Source organism: Anopheles nili, chromosome 3, assembly GCF_943737925.1.
Source record: "Anopheles nili chromosome 3, idAnoNiliSN_F5_01, whole genome shotgun sequence".
NCBI classification, from domain to species: domain Eukaryota; kingdom Metazoa; phylum Arthropoda; class Insecta; order Diptera; family Culicidae; genus Anopheles; species Anopheles nili.
This window is the reverse complement of record NC_071292.1, coordinates 67851963-67873642: the sequence shown is the minus strand read 5'-3', so window position 1 is coordinate 67873642 and position 21680 is coordinate 67851963. Positions and strand designations below refer to the sequence as shown.

At 47.8% G+C, this 21680-nt stretch overlaps 2 protein-coding genes across 2 annotated transcripts; both read left to right on the top strand.

Moving 5' to 3' along the window:
- The first annotated feature begins 5250 nt into the window (after positions 1-5250).
- On the top strand, positions 5251-16813 carry LOC128727254 (vigilin). Its single transcript, XM_053821148.1, has 5 exons — positions 5251-5279; positions 6759-6839; positions 9080-11418; positions 11503-13132; positions 14751-16813. The coding sequence occupies exons 3-4, from the start codon at positions 9147-9149 to the stop codon at positions 13122-13124; spliced, it is 3894 nt and encodes a 1297-aa protein (XP_053677123.1). The 5' UTR covers positions 5251-5279; positions 6759-6839; positions 9080-9146; the 3' UTR covers positions 13125-13132; positions 14751-16813.
- A 371-nt stretch (positions 16814-17184) lies between these two features.
- On the top strand, positions 17185-21613 carry LOC128724891 (trichohyalin-like). Its single transcript, XM_053818612.1, has 8 exons — positions 17185-17531; positions 17596-18250; positions 18420-18621; positions 18980-19095; positions 19168-19471; positions 19543-19577; positions 20016-20610; positions 20885-21613. The coding sequence occupies exons 1-8, from the start codon at positions 17185-17187 to the stop codon at positions 21550-21552; spliced, it is 2922 nt and encodes a 973-aa protein (XP_053674587.1). The 3' UTR covers positions 21553-21613.
- Positions 21614-21680: the final 67 nt, after the last annotated feature.

The following is a 21680-nucleotide window of genomic DNA, read 5'->3' as shown; positions in this document are numbered from 1 at the left end:
GATCTGCTGCGTTTGCCCCGTAAGTGACCGTTTCGCAGCTGGTTTTGTGCATTAAGCAGGGTTACCAGAGTTGCCGGTGCCAAGGTGCACTTACTTTACCAGTGCGTCCCGAGGGACCCCCTTTGGACATGTCGCCGAGACAGCTGGTAATTGAACCCGTTCGCTTTCCGTTTCCGTACAGAAATCCTCTGCAATTATGCGGCGACCGGTCGGTGGCCGGCTTACCCGCCATACTTGCAGGCGGCCATCGTTGACCTTGGAAGGCACGTGTTTGCCCTCGATGACCTTGGTGTGCGCAAGTACTGCGCCAACTACGTCCGGATCGCGTTCGTCCGACGACCCTGCTGTGCTTATCCAGGTGAGTCGCAAAAGTAAGCCCGCTGGAAAGTGCATCCCCCACTCGGGGAAAACCAACCCGCCGGTTCCGGCAGCCATGTGAGTTTCGCTTCAATAAAGCAGTTGCTTTTTCAAATTCAATCCAAGGAGCGCATGCTTTCATTCAAGATCGATGACTCGTTCCGCCGCCTTAGATGGACTGTTGTTTTACGTTGTCCTTTATTGTTCTTTTTTTTCTTCTTCTTTATGGTGCGCGCGCACGTGAAACCTGTGTGGCGTCGTGTACCCAGTTTATCCGGTGTATATAATGCCCGGCAGGACCAGCACCACGGAGTCGTCGATTGATACGGGTGTCGTGACCGGTATTACTTCCGTCCCGGATGAGGCGGACGAGATGCCGGACAACGGTGGCGATGGTGGCGAGGACGCGGACGATGGAGAGGGCGGTGAAAGTGAGCCTGATGATGAAGAGGAGGAAGAAGATGGTGAGGAGGATGGAGCGGACGAAGAAAATGAAGGGGAAGATGAAGAAAATGAAGGTGAGGAGGACGACGACGACGAAGCAGAAGAAGACGATGGAGACGGAGAGGTGGACGATGGAGAAGGTGAGGAGGAAGACGACGGCGACGAGGGTGGAGAAGAAAATGGTGAAGAAGGTGAAGAAGAAGATGGTGGAGAGGTTGATGAAGAAGGAACTGGAGACGATGGAGGAGAAGAAAATGGAGGGGAAGAAGAAGGAGGTGAGGAAGGTGATGGAAATGGTGAAGAAAATGGCGATGGTGATGAGGAGGGTGGTGGAGCAGAAGAAGAAGAAGGAGGTGGTGAAGAAAGCGATGGTGGTGAAGAAGCCGGTGAAGGTGGGGAAGATGGAGAGGATGCGGGTGGTGAAGAAGGTGGTGATGAAGGAGGGGATGAAACTGGTGGTGAAGAAGGCGATGGTGGTGGCGAGGAAGGAGAAGGCGGGGGTGAAGAAGGTGGTGAGGAAGCAGGTGGTGAAGAAGGAGAAAGTGAAGCTGGTGGTGAGGAAGAAGCAGGGGGCGAAGAAGAAGGAGGAGGTGAAGAAGAAGGAGGTGGTGAAGAAGGAGAAGGAGGTGGTGAGGAAGGAGAAGGCGGTGGTGAGGAAGGAGAAGGAGGTGATGAGGAAGGAGAAGGCGGTGGTGAGGAAGGAGAAGGTGGTGGCGAAGAAGAAGCAGGTGGCGAAGAAGAAGCAGGTGGTGAAGAAGAAGCAGGTGGCGAAGAAGAATCAGGCGGTGAAGAAGAAGGAGGTGGCGAAGGAGAAGAAGCGGGCGGTGAAGGTGAAGGCGAAGGAACCGATCCTGCTGAGGAATCTGCGCCAGCAGAAATGGTGGCCTCCTCGAGGTTGGTTTCGGATAAAACGGAAAAATATCGTCCAATTCGTGATTCAGACAAAATGCACCAAACGCGACGCACCAAACCCATCTTACGCCTGTCGTCTCCGTCACCGAAACGCAGCACATCGACTACTATTTTCTTCATTCCACTTCGTTCCACAGCGGCGTCTTTACCAAGTGACAAAATTTCCAACAAGCTCAGGATGAAAACGAGGCATCCAAAGCAGCTCACCACTCAATCGCCTGCTAAGCCAAGCCTCAAGAAAACGTTGATTCGTCGAATGTTAACAGAAAAAGCACCAACTCACCAAGAACGAAAACACACAAAACGCCCACAAGTGACGCCAGCTTCGGATGAAGAGCCACAATCCAAAGCGGCCAAAATACAGCAAGCAAAGCATCGCAAACACGGCGCAATCCATCACCACCAACATGTGAAACATTCGAGCAAAGCGAAAAGAATGCGTGCTAATGAAAGCCGTCGTGATAACGTGAAGAAAAGTGCGAAAATAAAACTACACTCATCGGGCGCCGGTAGCATAAAGGCGTCGGTAACGGCACCCGAGACGATGCCACCAAAAAATGCACCGAAAACAGTTCCAGTTCTGGCCGCTAGGTGGAGCAGCGTGCGAGCGCTGTTCGAGAGCTATCGTCCTTCGACGCACCATCAGGACAAGAAGCCGCTTCGGAAGGAAACCCAGTCATCGATCGGCAGTGCCGTTCTAAAGTAAGCGTTCGAGAAGCTCGAGCATGGAGGGCAAGAGCTACCATGGCAACCCACCGTAGCCTACTTCTTCGATGGAGGCGCATGGTGGCTGTACCACCACCAACTGATAACCGATGCGCTTGGCAGGGCGCTTTGTCGCGAAATGATGCTCCCGCATTTCGTCGTGGATCGTGCAATCATCTGGAATCGTTAGCGAAGAAAGCGTTCCGGGAAATTTATGCACTTCTTTTTCATTAATACACGTACGTTCTGCGGTTTCGGAACGTAGACGCCTAGCCTGCACGTTTACATCGCTTGCGTTCTAGTGGAAATAAATTGAGTCGAGTGAAGGGGGTATCTTTTTGTCACAATTCGTGTATTTGATGAAAAGCAACGCACAACATGCCACAAATTAATCACCAGGGATTTCTGGGGGTAGCAATCAGCTTGTTGTTATGTGTTCTTTTTACTTTTATTATTATTATTATTATGTGCTAAAAACACGCTGTTTATGTTTTGGCCTTGCACTGGGGTTATGAATGTTTAACATATGAATTGCTGCGTATCGCTTCGTTATGAAAATCTATTCAAAGCAGTATGTGTTTGTTAGCTGAAAAGAATAAAAAAAAGCATGTCACAATCGACCAATTTGTATGCGACTTCTTTTCATCAACGCACGCAATGCACCTAAGGACTGAATTTTTTTTAAATTTTGAAGCAGCATACTTCCTGATTAAAAGCGCTAAGGATCGTTGATGTAAATCACGCCAGTGGGTGGAAAAACTTTCCACTTACAGATCAAGAGCTGCTGTGTATTGAATCACCACATGCGATCAAATGCACTAGGAAACGCTTGGTCGAATTAGGGCATCGATTTTCTTTGCAGATTAAAGCTATAATATCCCATCGTAAAAGCTTTACTAGTGCGAAAGTACGTGATCAAGCAAAGGAAGGTGTGGAAAATGCAATCTCTCGGTCCTCGCCGGTGCTTCAGTTTAGGATTAACCTGAACGGAAGAAGTACACAGAGACGATGTACTTGAAGAAGCAATCATCGTCTTCACCCGAAACACGCTATTAAGACGATGTTATGGTTTCAGTTGCATTAAACAAACACCATCCGAAAAAAGAGGTGCAGCAAGCGTAACGAGAGAAGGTGGCCAATGCACAAAGAAATAATGGGTTGATTCCGTGTTACAGTCGTGTTTAAAATAAGCGATTTTGCAGCACTGACGGCTATGCTATCCACTCAAAAGGAACCGCTGCAGATAACGACACCAATAATGGCAAGGCTGGAGGTGTGCACTGACTTAAGGAGTAATTTATTTCTTTATGCATGCACGTCGCCAAGAGACAACACGAACTTAATTTTGCGAAACTATCGCTTAAACATTAATGCTTCGTGAAGTACAGGTTTTCCCGTGGTAGATATCTAGCATGAAACTAGGTTTATTGGATATTAAGCCAAAGCCTCCAAAATATGAATAGAAATATGGATACCTTAAGTCTTAATAGATCGCATCGTGAATCTTTTGTTCTCTGTATTATTTAAAAAAATGCTTGGTGCTTTCTTATACTGCTCTCTTGTTTAGGCTACTTCTTGTTCCATGTTCAAATTGTGGTTTCAATCGAGAAAAAAAACTTCTGTGAAAAGTTTATGCTTTATTTACCTAATAGGGTCATATAACATAGCTGTTAAAGGGATTTTCAACGGTGTAATTCAAAGCCAACAGCCATGCTTGACCACAATTTTTGAAAAAATGTTTTTGCGACTATCAGCTCAAGGGCTCATGACTTTGCTTTAGCTCTATGGCAGCATAGTGACTTCTGTTTCATTACGCGAAACAATGTCTATAGTAATTTAAAAAGAAATGTTAGGCACTATGTCTTCGATTGATTTCCTTAACATGATTCTCGATGTCGAAAATTCAAGCTGATACTTTTGCTCTATAATAAATTATATATAAGATATTCAGATAATAAATTATATGTAAGATAAGATATACATCATAAGACATTCAAGGTACTGTTCTATAGTTTGAAAAATTGTTGAGAAACTTTAAATTAAAGATCTATTAGAAAATACCAGTAAAATATAATCAGTACTTATCGCTTTTCAGTGCACTCCATTAAATTAGTTTGACAGCTCTGTCTGCACATTAGAACAACAGTTTTTAGCACAATCTCGAGTATGCCGATTTGGTAGGAATGGCTAATTTAATTAAATCCAATTGCGAGTTGATCGAAAAAATGGAAGCCTCGGTATTGAACGGTAGCTTAGCTAGACTTCGTGTGATAAAATTAATACTTTTGTTTCAAAATGTCTTCTTTTGAACGAAGTTTTAATAAAAACCCGTAGACTTCATTAGAAAGTGTGTTCTAAAGTTGTTGACAGCTGTTTGCCGATTTTCTTCATCGTTGAAAGGTTAACTGGAGAGTGAAAATTACTTGTTAAGTTCAGTTTTATGTTTAAAACAAAATACAAAATATTATGATATTATATAAGGTGAAGAAAGTCTAATATATAACGTATTCCAACGGGTTCATAATTGACTGCAGAGTCATACGAAAATGACATTCATAGTGTCAAAGTGAGTGTGTTTGTGCGATTGTTCCGGTTGGTATTTTTGTTGGCCAAAATTTTGGTTATTTCTTTAAAATACGAGTAAACCTATGGTCTTTGTGACAAAAAAAAGAACCTAGCGAAATAACGTACGGCTTAAGCACAGTTAAAGTAGACCTTTAAGCAGGGTAACAGCATAGGTTCCGTAGCATTTAGTTCGTCCGTTTCAAAGAAGAAGACGAAGAGCAAGAAGAAGCAGACTTTTGATACGTAGACGAAAGCAAGTCGCTAGAAAGAACGGGTCGCAATCGCTCTGAAAACTGGTCAGTGGACGCATACTAATCTCGTTGTTGGCGTTATTTCTCGCTCCCCAGCACCGTACGTGTTTTTGGAACTTTATTTTTGAGCCGGTACAGTGTAGAAAACTCTCCGTCGTTTCCTCCTGCTGCGTAGGCACAGTTGGCCAAAACCGTGCAACCCGGTGTGCCAAGATGTGACACGCACCGCGTGTAAAATCGTGCAAACGGTGTCGTGTCTTCCGGCCGGGGGCTGATAGAGAATCATCCGCAGTGTCCAAATCACTGTCCTTTCTTGCCGGTTCTTTGTGCCGTCCCCATTTGGTTGAGTGTGTGCGCGAAGTGTGGTAAAAAATTCCGGTTCATCGGCGGCAAGTGACGCGTCATCGAATTCCGTCCGACCCATGCCGCGGTGACGGAACGAGAACGTACACGAACCGTTCTTCGCTCGGGATCCGGTTTTGGGAACAGTTTCCCGATTCGATGTGCGTGTTCTAATTGCCCCGCGGTAAATCTCGCTCTTCCCATTGTGGGTCGACGACATTCCGCAGAACCATATTGCTGCTGCTGCTGGTGCTGCGGTGGCTGCTGCTGGTCCAGACCTCCTTGTCTGGCACGTTACTTGCCGCGCTTTCTCTGTCTCGCTCGCTCTATCTGTGCGCGTGTCATTACGTCGAACCGTTTCGGGTGTCGCAATTGGTGGCGATCTCGATCGAGTGCGTATCAATTCGGCGTTGAGTGGAATTTTATCGCCCGAAAAAAGTACTATTATTGTTGTCGGAACAAGGTAGAACAACGTTGTGCAAAGATGTCGCCACTTATCGCTATCGCGGGTTAGAGATAGGTCCAGGGAAAATCCATGGCTGTGCAGCGAGCACGGGAAAGTTATCTGACCCCTAGATAGTGGCTACTTTTTTTGAGCTCAATTGCAATGGAATCGAAGTGGTTCTGGCGTGGATAGCGGGATTCGCGTTGAGCCGGGCATATTTTAGTCAAAGCATTGGGAAAAACGTGGTCTCGAGCATCACCCTATTATCGGGCACTTCTCTCGCTTGCTCTTTCTCTCATCCCGGGGAGCTGGCAGGACGAGCTGTCAGTGGAGCTGTCAGTCGGTCCCATATTGCGCCTCCCAGACGGAGCGACAAAATATTCCGTACGTAGCAGGCTGTGCTACCAACGCAAGCAGGGGGAATGGAAAAACGGCAGAAATAGTGCGTCGGCACACTTACAAATCAAACCTCGCAGGTCGTCCCTGTTACCGTACGCTAGTCGCGCTCTTTCTCGTTCTCGCGTCGCTGGGTGGAGTGCAGAAATCCTAATAATAATACGCGTGCACGGATGGTGTTTTGGTTGGCAGGATAATCTAATTGTAATCGTTTTTCTTTCATGTTGGTCCGGTTGTGAAATTGCGTGTTTGCGGTACCGTGGTGAATGCGATTATACGTGCCGTGTGTGGTTTGGTGCTGTGATTTGCACGTTCTCTCTTGCCGTGCCGGCATCTCAAAGGTCAAAGCCAAGTGCAGCAAACTGGAGTCTCTAACGAGGACAACCCCCATCTAATCCCGGATCTTTGGTATACGCAGTACAGTAAGTAATACATGTATCCCTGGTTGAATAAAACATTGAACCGGGGTGAATTGTCCATCTTGTGTCAGTATTTTCCCATATGTCAACGCACCCGTAGATGGGTGCATTTAACCTCTTTCTTCTACATAAACAAACCAATGTTGTAAAGGTTTTCCTCTTAAGTTATCTTCACCTAAAAGGACTTCGGAAAACATCGTGTACGGTGTTTGGTGTTTGTCCCTTTCACACACACACGCGCGTGTGTGCAACCTGCACAGAAGATGAACAGAATGAACCTGACACGACGTCGTTCATTCGTTCGCCGCGCTGGAACAGCATGAACCAGGTTCGACGACATTCGTAGCCGATCAAAACATAACCTGACAAAACCACCGTTATGTGTTTTTTTATTGTTTATTCTTACCGCACATTCTTCGCCACGGGTAAAGAAAGCGCGCAAAGAGAATGGAAGAGAAACCAAAAAGGGAAATTGAAAAGAGAAAAGATAGATGTGAAACAACACTTTGTTGAAAAAAAAAACAAGACAACGACCTCCGTCGGACATCGAACTATTTTCTCAACGAGTGGACTTCTGTAGACTAGAAAAATTGATTTTATTCATAAATTGAATCGATTGCACTATCTTAATTGTACGGAAAATGGTCGCAAAACTGTAAGCCACGTGTCACATGACTCCGCACAACCTGCTCCGCTCTACCGCCACGTAGTGCAATATCTGCCATCGGTCTAATCTTCTAGCGTGAGACGTGTTGCTGCTGCTCCACAGCCAACCATCGTCCCGGGAACTGACCGGAGAACGAATATGTTCAAAGAATATGCCTCCTAAGTCGGCTCCCCAGCAACCAGTCTTACTGATAACGGGGGTGCCGATGCACGATGTGCTGAATTATAATTTTCTTCGTCAGCATGAGTGAGCATGGCTCCTCCTTATACTATCAACAGCAGATGCCGGCTGGGCTAAGAGATTTTACTCACAACTCCAGCTTCCCGCTAGCATCGTGACGCGTTCTTGATTGCTTCCAAGCTTGGTTCCAAGCCGATTCATGCTTATCAGCCTCCAGCGATTGCCCAACAGCACCGAGTTACCGATGGTAGTGTGCTGTCTAACCTGTGCCGCGTTTCCCTCCGTTTTCCCGACTGCGTACCTTCGTAACTGTCTCGATAAAGCATCGCGATTCGAAAACGCGGAGTGCACCAACGTGGAACGAAAGCGTAGAGGAGGGGTGTTCGCAAACGGTCGAACGTTCACTGTTGGCCGCTCATCATTGCGTTTTCATTGATAACCGAAGATGATCCTTTAGATACCCTTGGGCAAGTGGCCGTTTAGACGGGGAGTTACTGATGCACAACATAGTTGCATGTATCTGTGAATGTAGCGAATAGAAATAGAACTTAAAACATATTTTGGATTGATGATGGGGTTCACGTAAATATAATTTGTATGAATCGGGCCCATAAAATAATATTGATAGGCATTGATTTTTGAAAATCTGGATAGTGCATGAGAAAAGCAGCAAATCTTATTTAACCGTGAAAATGTTTTGCTTTCATCTAACCTAAGCGAGATGCTGATGTTTTACTAAGGCTTAATTTTTCCACTCTTTGCTATTGAGACTCCTCTAACAATTATACCGTTAATATTAAGGTAGTTGATGTTTATTGCAAACCATTTTTTTAAAAAAGTTAGCTTTAAACGTATCTTACTATCACTATCCTCTTATATTTCTTGTTAACATAGATGAAACCGTACACGGTTAAACGTATTCCGCGCAAAAGCAATCATATGTACGTGTAAATTAGTGTTAACTGTTGTGAGAGGTGAAGAAGGACTTACAGCGAATTTTCTGAAAGATAGAGAAAAGGAAATATCTAAAGGAAAACACAAACATTCTTGTGTCTCTTTCTAAAGGAGATCTATCGTCACGGCCCCTGTTATCTGTCCCACTCAAATATAAATGCACCCCAAAAAGTTCTGATACCATCACTGCTCTAATACCAGCATCAGATAGATGATGATATCAGAACTTTTTGGGGTGCATTTATTTTTCAGATCAGATGTTTCTGATATCAGCATCATGGCTGATGCATTAGGAGGTTCTTTGTTAATTTACTTTGATGGATATTGAGGAACATTAGTGTTAGACTGATTAACTCACCTCTCGATGGTACGCTTTCGTATTCATATAACAAATACCATTTCGGCGCTAATACTAATATTCAATCATTCTCGTGCTTTCCAGCTGTACTGTAAAGACTTGCAACGAAATAGGACTTTTCTTTCCAAGCAGTAACAACAAGCAGGCAGCAATGATGGAGGATTCCGCAAATGCAATGGGAGGAGGAATGGATCAGCAGCAACTGTCCGGTAACGCGGCCTACGAAAACAGCATGCCGGTCAATGTGGCCCCGGTTGCGTCGACGCCCTGTTACGACGATCTGTTTCCGGCGCTACCGGAGAGCGAACCACCGCGCTTCAATAGCGCCCTGTCTCCGGCGGCGCAGAGCATGCGTGTCGGTAGCTCGGTCGTGACGCAGGTGTTCATCGTTCCGTCTGGCGAACGCAAGCATGATTCGGACAAGTTCGGCGAGGGCGAGTCCCTGCGCACGTGCCAGACAATCATGAAGGAAACGAACGCGCACATCGAGATCTCAAGCGGCAAGGATCAGTCGCTGACGTTCCTGGTGACGGGCAAGGTACACGAGGTGTTCGAGGCCCGCCGTAAGATTCTGGTGCACTTCCAGACGCAAGCAAGCAAGACGATCAGCATCCCTCGCGAACACCACCGCTGGATCCTTGGCAAGAAGGGTGAGCGGCTGCGCGAGCTCGAGCGTACCACGGCGACGAAGATCAACGTGCCGCGCATCAGCGAGGAATCGGACGTGATCACGATCCTTGGCACGAAGGAAGGCATCGAGAAGGCGGAGCATGAGATCCGCACGATGTCCGACGAGCAGTCTCGCAAGGCATTCGAGCGATTCAGCGTGCCGAAGATCTACCATCCGTTCGTGCAAGGGGCGTACGGCGAGAATCTGCAGAAGATGATGGAGGAGACGGGCGCCAAGATCAACGTACCGCCCCAGTCGGTGCAGAAGGACGAAATCATTATTACGGGCGAGAAGGAGGGCGTGCTGGCTGCAAAGGCGCGCATTGAGGCGATCTATAAGGAGATGGAAAAGAAGTGTACCTCGGTTGCGGTGGAAGTTTCGCGTGCTCAGCATAGATACGTGTACGGTCCGCGCGGTTCGACCATACAGGAGATCCTGCAGATGACGGGCGTGTCGGTGGAGATGCCCCCAAGCGACTCACCGAGCGACACGATCACACTGCGTGGCCCGCAGGACAAGCTGGGTAACGCGCTGAGCGTGGTGTATCAGAAAGCCCACTCGATCCGCACGAATGTCCTGGAGTGCCCGCAGTGGATCCACAAGTACATCATCGGTCGTGAGGGCGGCCACATCAAGGAGTTCTCCGTCCAGCACCCGAACGTGCACGTCGAGTTCAACGAGGACAAGATCAAGATCGACGGCCCACCGGAACAGGTCGAGGTCGCGTCCGATGAGCTGCAGAAGATGGTGAACGACTTGACCGGCCGACTGACGTTTGCTGAGATGGCTGTCGACCCGGTGCACTGCAAGCACATCATTGGCAAGGCGGGTGCCAACATCAACCGCATGAAGGAGGAGTACGACGTGCAGATCAACATCGACGAGAAGGACGCGAAGCCGATTCGCATCGAAGGGCCGCGTGAGGGTGTGGCAAAGGCGCAACAGGAGCTGCTGGAGAAGATCGCCAAATGGGAGAACGAGAAGGAGGAATCGATCATCATCGACCACCGGCTGTTCAAGACGATCATCGGTGCGAAGGGCGAGAAGATCCGCGAGATTCGCGACATGCACAACCAGGTGCAAATTGTGTTCCCTGGACCGAACGACAAGTCGGACATCGTAAAGATCCGCGGCATGAAGGAGGACGTCGATCGGTGCCACAAGTACCTCACACAGTACGTCAAGGAGCTGCAGAAGCACTCGTTCGTGATGGAGGTGCCGATCTTCAAGCAGTTTCACAAGTATGTGATCGGTAAGGGTGGTGCCAACATTAAGAAGATTCGCGATGAAACGCAAACGAAAATCGACCTGCCCGATGAAGGGGACCAGAACGAGATGATCGTGATCACGGGCAAGCGCGAGAACGTGAAGGAAGCCCGTGACCGTATCCAGAAGATCCAGAACGAGATGGCGAACATCGTATCGGAAGAGGTGGCCATCCCGGCGAAGCATCACATCTCGCTGATCGGAACCGGCGGTATGCTGATCAACTCGATTATGGAGGAATGTGGTGGGGTTTCGATCAAGTTCCCCAACTCGGAAGCCAAGAGCGACAAGGTGGTAATCCGCGGCCCTAAGGAAGACGTGGAACGTGCCAAGCAGCAGTTGCTGGAGCTGGCCAGCGAGAAGGAACTGTCTTCATACTCGGTGCAGATCCGTGCCAAACCGCAGCACCACAAGTTCCTGATCGGCAAGAACGGTGCTTCCATCAAGAAGATTCGTGACAAAACGGGTGCTCGAGTGATCTTCCCAGGTAGGTTTCTTTGCTGGTAGGTTTGTACGAATTTCTCTCGTAGGTTTCTCTAATCGGTATTGTTGTGCCAAATGTTACTTACAGGTGTGAACGACCAGGACAATGAGGTGATCACCATCATGGGCAAGAAGGAAAACGTCGAGGAGGCAAAGATCGAGCTGGAAGCGATTATTAAAAACATCGATAACATTGTCGATGACGAGATCAGCGTAGAACCGAAGTATCATAAGCACTTCATCTCGAACCGTGGAAAGGTACTGCGTCGCATCGAGGAGGAGTGCGGTGGCATGTCGATTTCGTTCCCGCGCAGCGATCGCGACGACCGCAACGATCGCGTCACGCTGAAGGGCCCGAAGGACTGTATTGAAACGGCAAAACAACGTATCGTGGAGATCGTACGTGAACTTGAATCGATGGTGACGATCGAGTGCTACATTCCCGCCCGTCACCATCGCATCGTGATGGGCCGCGGTGGTTCCAAGGTGCAGGGCATTACGTCGGAGTTCGGTGTGAACATTAAGTTCCCCGAGCGCGGTTCTGGCATGACGATGGACGCTCCGATGACCGTTGATTCTACCGTCGCCACACAGAACGGCAATGGCGGCGAGGCAAACGAGGGAGAAGCTGGCACTGAGGGCGGAGAGGCTGCTGTGTTGAATGGTGGCGGTGGCGAGCAGGCAGTCGTTGAGCCGGTCCAGCGTGTTTCGGACCTGATTCGCATCAGCGGCAACATAGAAAAGTGTGAGCAGGCGAAGGCAGCTCTGCTGGCGCTGGTGCCTCAGACGGAGGAAATCATCGTGCCGTTCGACCTACACCGGTCGCTGATCGGACAGAAAGGTCGCGACGTGAAAGAGCTGATGAACACGTACGACGTGCATATCGAGATGTCGCCGCAGGACAAGAAGCTCGACATCATCAAGGTGACAGGCACGAAGACGGCCATCGCCGACGCGAAGGAGGCGATCGCCGAGCGCATCAAACATCTGGAGGCGGACCGAAAGGACCGAGAGCTTCGCTCGTTCGAGGTCAAGGTAGAGGTGGATCCGGTTTACCACCAGAAGATCATTGGCCGGCGCGGTGTCGTAATCAACAAGATCCGCGCCAACCACGACGTGCAAATCTCCTTCCCGAAACAGGACGACCCACAAAACAGCATCATCACGATCCAGGGTTACGAGGAGAAGGCACTTGCGGCTCGCGACGAAATCCTCGCCATGGTTGACACGCTCAGCTCGGTGTACAAAGAGGAGATCCGCATCGACGAGCGCGTGCACCGACGCTTCATCGGTTTCCGTGGCAAGCGGCTGCGCGAGATCAAGGAGCAGTACGGTGTGGAGATCACGTTCCCGCGCATGGACGATGCAGACAAATCGCTGGTCACGCTTGCCGGTACACCGGATAACGTCGAGGCGTGCCGTGACTACCTGCTGAATCTGGAGGAAGAGTTCCTGCAGGACGTGTCGGCCGCTCCGACCCAACCGACCAGCTTCTCGCAGATTATGGAGGATACGCTCAGCAACCAGCAGACCAACAAACAGGGCTTCGTTGTCAGTGGTGCTCCGTGGGAGCGCAAGGCACCCAACACACAATCGCTGGAAGATTTCCCTGACTTTGGTGGACTTGGCGGGGGTCCGGGACCGGCAGCGGCTAGCGCCGAGCAGAACGCGCAGGCGCCCATCAACTCTGCCTGGAATGCCAAGCATTAATGGGCGAGGTACGGTTGTGCTGGGAAAATATGGAGAGGTTAAATGGCACGTGGGCTCCGTGGGGTGACGATCGAACAGCAATATCAGACAGCAAACGCGAGAAAGAGGGAACATCCGAGTACGAACTTGCGGTATGAAAACACGACACAAAAGCGAAAGAAAGATCACAGAAAGTGTGGAAACACCATTTGGATGGTATGATATAAGGAAATCCTAACCGTGAAATGCTACCCTATTTTTCTGTAAATGATGATGGAAGTGCACGAGAATTATCGTTTAGCAAAGAAGCGTGCATTTTCGTGATAATGGAATAATGGCTGCTTTCTTTTGATGTTCGTCCTTCGGAAATATTCCTTCCGCTAAAGGATCAACATGTGTTACTTTTTCTTTCGCAAATGAACTATCGCGTCCGATACAGTGTAAATATAAAATCTGATGCAGTAGCAAGTGAGTGAGAGTTAGAGAAATGAAAAAACGAGGAGTTAAGATAGCAAAAGAAGCATGACAGATGAAGGACAAACATAGAAACATTCTTTTATTGATTCTGCCAGGGTCTACAACTAGTTGCTTTATGTTGCATGGTGAACCGTTTATCGAAATCACGACACAATAGAATGGTAGCATTCCAGCAATGAAGGCAATCCGCAGCCATCTTAACCATTTATTTATATTTAGTGCGATTCTTTGTTTTTCTGCCGTGTTACGATTTTTTTTACGGCGTTAAAAAATAATTTTTGCCCTTAATTGTTTTGTCAAATTAAAGCATTTTGTCATACGTATGTGGAGAATTGATAGTTGTGAACTTTTATCGTGTATTTATATTTTACGTACATCTCGGTGCCTGAGAAAGGCTATTTGGCTTTTGTCCTCGTTTGATTCATGATTATTCGGAAATCAATCTGCATTTCTATCCGAGTTTTATGATTGAAAATGATAAGGTTTCTACGAGGACTGTATATTAAATTAGACTTTAGAATTTTTGTAAGCGGATTGTGTATGTCTTTTTCATGAATATACTTTTTCAAATGCTTTGCCTGAGCTGGATAACAACTGAAAAAACATGGTAGAACTGGCGAATTATTATTGAATGGAATTGCAATGTAGATATTTTAACAACGAGAAAGGAAATAGACTCAAAAAATGATTTTTGACACTGGAAGTGACGGGCTGCGGTCGGGTACGTCATGAAATTTCTAAACCTCTTCTGTTTCGAAATTAGTTAGAACACAGAAATATCTCACCGCTAGCAGTACATTCAAGTGGGAAAATTCAACAGACAGATGGCGCGTGTTGTTTTAATGCATTTTTTGCCGAAAGATAAAACAGAAAGGGATGGCATCTGATTTTTTCACATATTTCTTCTTCCCAATGACATATTAAAAACGCGTCTTTTGTTTAATTGGGTCCCATTAATAAGGGCCTTCTTCGTTTGAGAAATAGAAACCACTTTCATCACAGCTGCCGCGAAGTTATGTAATTACGGTCAATGGATGTTTTTTTTTGTAATTTATTCATTGCACACCACTCGTTAATAAGTAAACAGTAAGAAAGAGCATGCCTAATAGTTAACTGCTATAGCAATGTGATCACGTTGATTAATTTGGTTTTTTTTATTTACATCAACAGGCGCCAAGTTTTTTCGTTCGTCCCACCATCTTATTCCCGGCTCGCCATGGATTGAACGTCGAACCCCTAAACACAACCCCCTCGGCACAGGACTCTGGAATAATTCTTACAAAAGCAATCATTTGTTAATAGAAAGGAAGAAAGTTAACCTTTTAAGTAGTATACCGGAACCGCAACCGGTGCAATTCCTCTATTGCGTCCTCTCCGCACTCGTCCACTCGGTGGCAGCGGAGATCCTATGCAATACTGTAAAATTTGGGGCGCTCGTTTTTAGATAAAGCTCAATCGATAGAGATACAGAACGGAACGGTGAGGAGAATAGAGGAACCCAACAACGTACCAGAATTTAGTATCCACTCTTACTCTAGCATAGACGAAATGAACGACTGCAGTTCGAAATGCAACTAAACTTACTGTCACGTTTGCTCACCGGCACAATACTCCCCCTTGCAACGATACCCGTTTAGCCAAAAGATTAGGGAGATTTTTGTTTCTCTTCTATATTTTCTACACTTCACTGTTGCGAACGGTCAATTTTGCTTCCTTTCGAGTCAGCAACGTGAAACGCGAAGAATGAGAAAGACACCAGTAGTTGAAAGAGAGAGGACACCTCTATTTCTTTTTGTGTGTTCACCGATTTTCGTTCTATCGCTGTTATATAATTAACCTGTGTGCTGCCGTTCGCGCCGATCGCGAATGAGCGTTTTATTTGCACTTGTTTTTTCTGTAAAAGTGGTGTAATATTTACCATTTTTGGATACCATAAAGGACTACGGAGGACAGAAAACGAAACAAACTGTAACAAACGTTAGAAAAGAGAGATATATACCGACAAAAACACACACACACACAATGCAAAACATATATATACATATTTTGATAATCAAATATTATTTTCACTATCGTATAAAATAAAGACAAGGTTTGTGTGTGTGTGCATGTGTGCAAATGCGCTGTTCGCATCTCGATAGGTTGCACCCCGTTCGACAGGATCGCGTCCGTTTCTTTACATTAGGTAAAACATAGCCCGGATCGGAGACGATGCTGAGTGAGCAGTAACCCTGCGTCAAGAAAAGCAGCGCGTGCAAGCTAGCTGACCGCAAATCAGCCTGACCCGTTTTCGTCCTAAAGACGAAGCGCGTCAAGGATTGAACGAAGTATCACGCTTCTAGCGGACAAAGAAACTGCAGGCTAAAAAGAAATGGAAACAATAATAACTGAGTAAATCTAAGGGAAGGCTGGCTTTGGTTTCTAGTAGGAGGAAGAGGCTGGCGAAACTCGTTGAGTTGAATTGCTGCAATTATGATGTGGGAGAGAGGCGCAAAAGGAAAACTAATTATACAACAATATATATATTGAACTTAGAGATATAATGGAGAAAAGTTAAGAGTGGAATGAAACTAATAATTGTAGTAATGGCATTGTGCAACAGTTGGATGAAAACAACACGGGGGATAGAGAAAATAGAGAGAGGAAGATCGAGAAAAAAGGTGCTTGCGACGGTGAATCGTGGCGAAGTGTTATAACAGATATGACGGAAAACCCCCGTAAAAGATTGTTTGTTCAGCGCAACACGCCTACACACAAGCATGCTTATGGGAATGAACGGAAGGTGATCACTGAAAGTGGCATCGTCCTGTGCGCAAGGATATACTAGGTGGAATTGAAACGGCGGCGACGGATGATGGCCCCAAACGAGAAAAGGGGCTGGTTTGTAGTAAAGCAGCCACATACTACAACGCGCGGATCATGGGAGACGCCGTGCAACGAGATCGAGAAGGAATTATAAATTAGCTTCCTTTTACGGTATAAAAAAGCGTAATAACGAGAGTGAAATAGCGCCGCTCAGAAACTCCTCGCGGTTGGTTGGTGGGCCACTTCGATCACAGAAGAAAAAGAGAGTCTTGCGCCCAGCGGGGAGAAAATCACGAAAAGGTGGCGTAAGCCAGCATGTCACCCAGGAAGCTAATACAACTTGTGGTGAAATAAAAACTTATTACATTTTCTGTAATCGGCTCGGTGTGTTAGCGTTTTTCCTTCATTGCGCCGTTTCTCGTTTTCGTAAGACGCTTGCGTGCAAAAACGGCTTGCATGCAGTGTCACGAAAGGACTCTTGCATTCAAACCGTTTCCCTGGTGACGGTGCTAACAAAAACACCAACGAAATCAATTTACCTTTCGCGTGTGCAGAGAGGCCAACTATTTTGCAGCAACCTTGCTTTGTTTTCGCGTTCGATGGGCTCGCTGCCGTTGCTCGTTTGGAGGTTGAAATAGGAAGAAAAAAAATGGCAGCTCGTTGTCAGCCTGCTGCGTTCGCCCGTGTCCACAGCGACTGAAGAACACCGAAGCGAAATCGTCCGTAGCCGAGGTGTTTCACTCGACGCCACCCTCTGCCAGGTGAGGCGTGCACAAATCGGCTCCCACGGGACCGGGGCATGGGTAAGGATTCCATCCGCGAAAAGGACACCGTGATGGCGTCCGGTGCCAGTCGGAGGTCGGGCCGTCCGGTTAGTGCGTCACCGTACTCGGAGAACTACCGGCCGCAGATCGATCTCTGCCAGCGACATCTGATCAACCATCGACTGCTGGTGTCGAAGCTAACGCGCCGCGAACTCGAGGACAAGTATCTCAGCCTGTGCGACGAAAACTACAGCATCAAGAAGCGGTTCCACGACCAGGAGGAGCAGATCAAGCGGCTCAAGACGAAACTCATGCGGTTGTCCAGTGAAAGCACGAACCGATCCAAGTCACGGTTGGATCTAAACTCGAGTGAGCATTACAGGTAAAGGAGACATAACATCCGCATTGCACGCGTCATTTACGTGTGTTCTTTGGTGTATTTCTAGCAGACTGCACGACCTGGAGCTACAGCGTAGGGAACTGCACGAAAAGCTGGAGGCGCTTCGACGAGCGACTTCTTCCGACGGACGGCGGTCGGTAAGCGGTAACAAACCCAGCGGTACCAGAACTACACGCCAAATAGCGCCAAACCAGCGCCGCTCGAAGAGTGCCCACCCGGTCAAGGATACCGAAGTTGGCCGATGTCGGGAGTACAAATCTTCCACGCCGTCGAACGACGGGTACGATGAGGAGGATGAACGGCAGTGTCGACGGCTGGTCGCCGGGAAAACTCGCACCAGTACCGACGACCGCACCGACGATGAGGAGGAAAACCATGCGGCCACCCACAGAAACGGCCACCGGAAATCGTACGGTGCCGACGATGAGGGTGATAATGACGAGGATGACAATGAAGAGGACGCTGAAGCGGAGGACGAAGATCGGGATGTCCTGTCCGGGGAAAGTGACGACATACACGCGGGAGGAAGGGAGTCTGCCTCGGTTGGAGTCACCGGTGGTGGGAAGGAACGCCATACTCGATCGGCAAGGAGCAAGGATTCGCATAGACACTGTCCCGACTGCGAACGGCATCGTACGGAGCAGCTTACCCTTGAAACTGACCTCGTAAAAATGAAGCTCAACATCAAGTATCTGCACAAGGTGAGAGTCTCACAGCGGTGGAAGGATGAAGTGGAAATCGATTTTCCGTGCTTCCATCATGTACCTGCCACTAGAGGTGTGAAGGTCACACGCGTCAAGCCGTGACCTTCGGCAAGCCGTATTAATTTTCATTGTATCCTGTTTTTTATTGTTTGCTTTCCGATGGTAGGAACTACAAAACGAAAAGGAAAAAAGTGCGCTGCTGGCACGCCAGCTCGAGGAAAAGCTGTCGTACGAAATTATGAAGCGAAACGCGGCTGAGAACCTCGAAATTCTCAACCTCAACCGTCAGGTGGAGGACCTGGCGAAGGAGCTGCAACGCCAGGTGGACGAACAGAAACGCTCTGTGGAGCAGGAGGCGCGGAAGCAAGGTAGGAGAAAGTGAAAGCCAGCCGCCAGGCTACCAGGGCGGATGCTAGTGTTGCTAGGGGCCAAATATGTGGTGCTTTAAATAATCTATCGTTACCCACGTTGGGATGTTTTCAATGCCTTTCTTTCACTTACAACCGAAATCCTTGATCAATCTTTTCCTCGTGAATATTTTTGGTATGCAAAGGCGATTACAGTCTGGTTATATGCTTCAACACGGGTAGCTTTTTTCTTGTTTATGAAATAGTAAAGAAAATACGATTACGCACATAATCACGCAGCATAGGCGCCCTAGCTTCGGTAAAGTTGTAAGCGATGCTGTATTAGCTGCCAACAATACATTGCCTTCTTTTCTTGTAGGTAATCTTGAAGCGCAGATTCGCAAGGAGAAAGACAAAAACACGTCCCTGTTCGAGGAATGCGAGCGCTTGAAGAAGAACATTGAAAAGTTGAAGGAAAACTTGTCCGAGGTCGAGGTAAGCAAGAGCCACTTTCTATGCCTCTGTTGAATAACCCAGAAAACAACTGCATCATCTTCTTCTGGTTAGATCGAGCGGGATTTCCTTAAACGGCAGCAGGAAAACTTTTCCAAAATCGTCGACGAAAACAAGCTGCTCAAGTATCAGCTGGACGAGCTGCGGAAACACAACGAGGACCTGCTGAAGCAGATCGACTCGCTGAAGGAAGAGGAACTCGTCACGAAAGAATCGCAGCGTGAACTGCTGGAAAAGCTGAAGACGCTGCAGCAGGACAACGACACGCTGTCGGTGATGCTCGAAGGATTGCGCACCGAAAATGAAATGCTAGCCGAGGAACGCGTCCAGCTGGAGCAGAGTTTGAAGAGTTTGGAAGGTTCGACCAGCATTGGAGTGTGTTTCATGCGGCATGTTTGCTAATGTGATTGTGTTTTTTCTCGTTTCTAGCATCACCTATCAGAGAAAGTCGCCCGATGTCGCCGGTAGGTTAAAGCGCAGCGTTTTACTTCTTCCCACTGGATCGACGAATTACACGACCAAACACACCGACTGGACTAACGACGTGTTTTTGAGCAGCCATTCAAACGAACCTTTTGACTTGCGAAAGCGTACGCTTCCAATGCTTTTCGGCAGGACTCGCCCACTAACGATACGGAGTTGTGCACCAAAAGTACAGTTACATTGACGAGCCGTAGGATCACGATTTTGTAGTCTTTCAAACTCCCGGTGGAGCAGCTGCACTCGAAAGTGTGATAATAGAACCAATTGTCCGTCGTTTATCGTTTATTGCAATCCGTGGCGTTTTGATTGCGTGTATCGCAGGCTATTGCCCACCGACTACCGAAAGCCTGTCTCGATTGGAACGTTGGAACGCATCTTCCCTTAGTTAGTTTTCCGTTTCGCTCCTTCTTCATCTCCAGAGACTGGAACTGGTGCACGCAGCCGTTCAGACGGTTAACGATGGTCTTGAGGAACCCCGAACAGATGACAATGGTAGTACGAAGGATATTATTAGAAAGTCGAAAATGCATCTCCAAAGATCTGAACCGCCTAAGACGTCCGTTCAAATGTCTACATCTCTTGCTGGAATTCTTGCGGAAAGTAATGAGCTAAATGGAAAAGATATGGTCAGAAAAACGAAAACGCCCCACGAGCAACTCGTAGTCCACGAGGAAGCTGTTGCTGACGACGGTCAGGACATGAGAAGGCCATCGCACGTGCTCGTTAAGGATCCGGTGAACGAAGATGCTGCTCGAATGGATTCGGAGTCACATGTGAAGGTGCGCCACATGTCGATCGCCGTACAAATGAGTCGGGAGCGACACGCGGTGGAAACGGCCGAAGCTGCCCAGCAGCTCGTCCGGCACGTGAGCATCAACCAGATGATACCGAAATTGTCGCAAATTATGAACAGCGGCGCGGAGGAATCCACCCGACCGAACAATGTCGAGTTGCTGATTGCGAACAGTTATCCCGCAACGCTGGAGGTAATTTACGACCAGCTTGAATTCGTTGGTTTTGGCGATCGTTCCTCCGGAGTAGTAAAACTGGCATTATTTTCCATTATAGAAATCTTTCCGCGCGAGTGACTACTTCTATGACCTCCAAAAGTCAACTCGGCAAAAACAAACGGTTCGCGATGCTCCAAGGCATTCGACCAGTTCCGATAAGCGCAGGATTTCGTTTGTTGATTCTGACAACGGTCCGTATTTCGACAGGCGTATAAAGAGCTCTACAGCGATGCCGTTCTCTTATAAGTAACTATTTCTATCATTACGCTCACCCGCAGCTGGAAATACGGCGATGAAAGCAAACTATGAGCGTTTCTTCGAGATCCATCGGGTTCCGTCCATGTGGCACAAGTTTGCGGACAACGCCATACCGTCAGCATCCCCATCTACATCTACAACTCCCGCGCACTCGATCGCGACACCGTCTCCAAAAAGCGATGTGCTAACGATCGAGATACGATCAGTTCGATGGCATAAGTTTGCCGTTGAGCGTTTGCTGGCGGCCAAGATATCGCTTTACTACGTCGAGTTCGAGTTCCTGGACCTACACGGGCACCGGATGGAAACACCCTGTTCGGATAAGTTCCTCGCGGCCGACGGTAGTCTCCGGTTAAGTCATACGTTTAAGTTTCGTGTCAGTGTGGAGCTGGACGACGAACGGCACAGAGAACGCCAGGAGCAGCTAAGGACGATGCTTCGACCAGACGGTAACGACGCGGTAAGGTTTGTCGTGGTGAACGAGAACGAAGGAAAGGCTTGCGATACCATTGGTTACGCCACCGTTCGGTTGAGGAACGCGTTACAAAACGCAGCATCGGGGCAGAGTGCCGCACTTATCCTGGATACGCCCATCTACGATTTCGAAGGTAACCACGATGAAATAGGCGTGCTGCAAATCGTGCTCGAGGACATCAAATTGTTGCAGTCTTTTGCGGGGAGCCAATGAAGTCTGTTTTGCATTACAATTAACCGTTACCAGTATGTTTATTTTACCAATGCGGGGAATAGTTTCATTTAAATTAGCACAATATGTAACGAAGAGCTTTATTCGTCTCATCAATAAACTTTTTTATC

What these genes read in the sequence shown, in the direction of transcription:
- LOC128727254 (XM_053821148.1), top strand. Translation starts at nt 9,147, where the DNA reads ATGATGGAGGATTCCGCAAATGCAATGGGAGGAGGAATGGATCAGCAG. An exon ending in TGCTCGAGTGATCTTCCCAG is followed by an intron (nt 11,419 to 11,502) that starts GTAGGTTTCTTT and finishes TGTTACTTACAG; the next exon opens with GTGTGAACGACCAGGACAAT.
- LOC128724891 (XM_053818612.1), top strand. Translation starts at nt 17,185, where the DNA reads ATGGGTAAGGATTCCATCCGCGAAAAGGACACCGTGATGGCGTCCGGT. An exon ending in ACATCAAGTATCTGCACAAG is followed by an intron (nt 18,251 to 18,419) that starts GTGAGAGTCTCA and finishes TTCCGATGGTAG; the next exon opens with GAACTACAAAACGAAAAGGA. An exon ending in GCAGGAGGCGCGGAAGCAAG is followed by an intron (nt 18,622 to 18,979) that starts GTAGGAGAAAGT and finishes CTTTTCTTGTAG; the next exon opens with GTAATCTTGAAGCGCAGATT.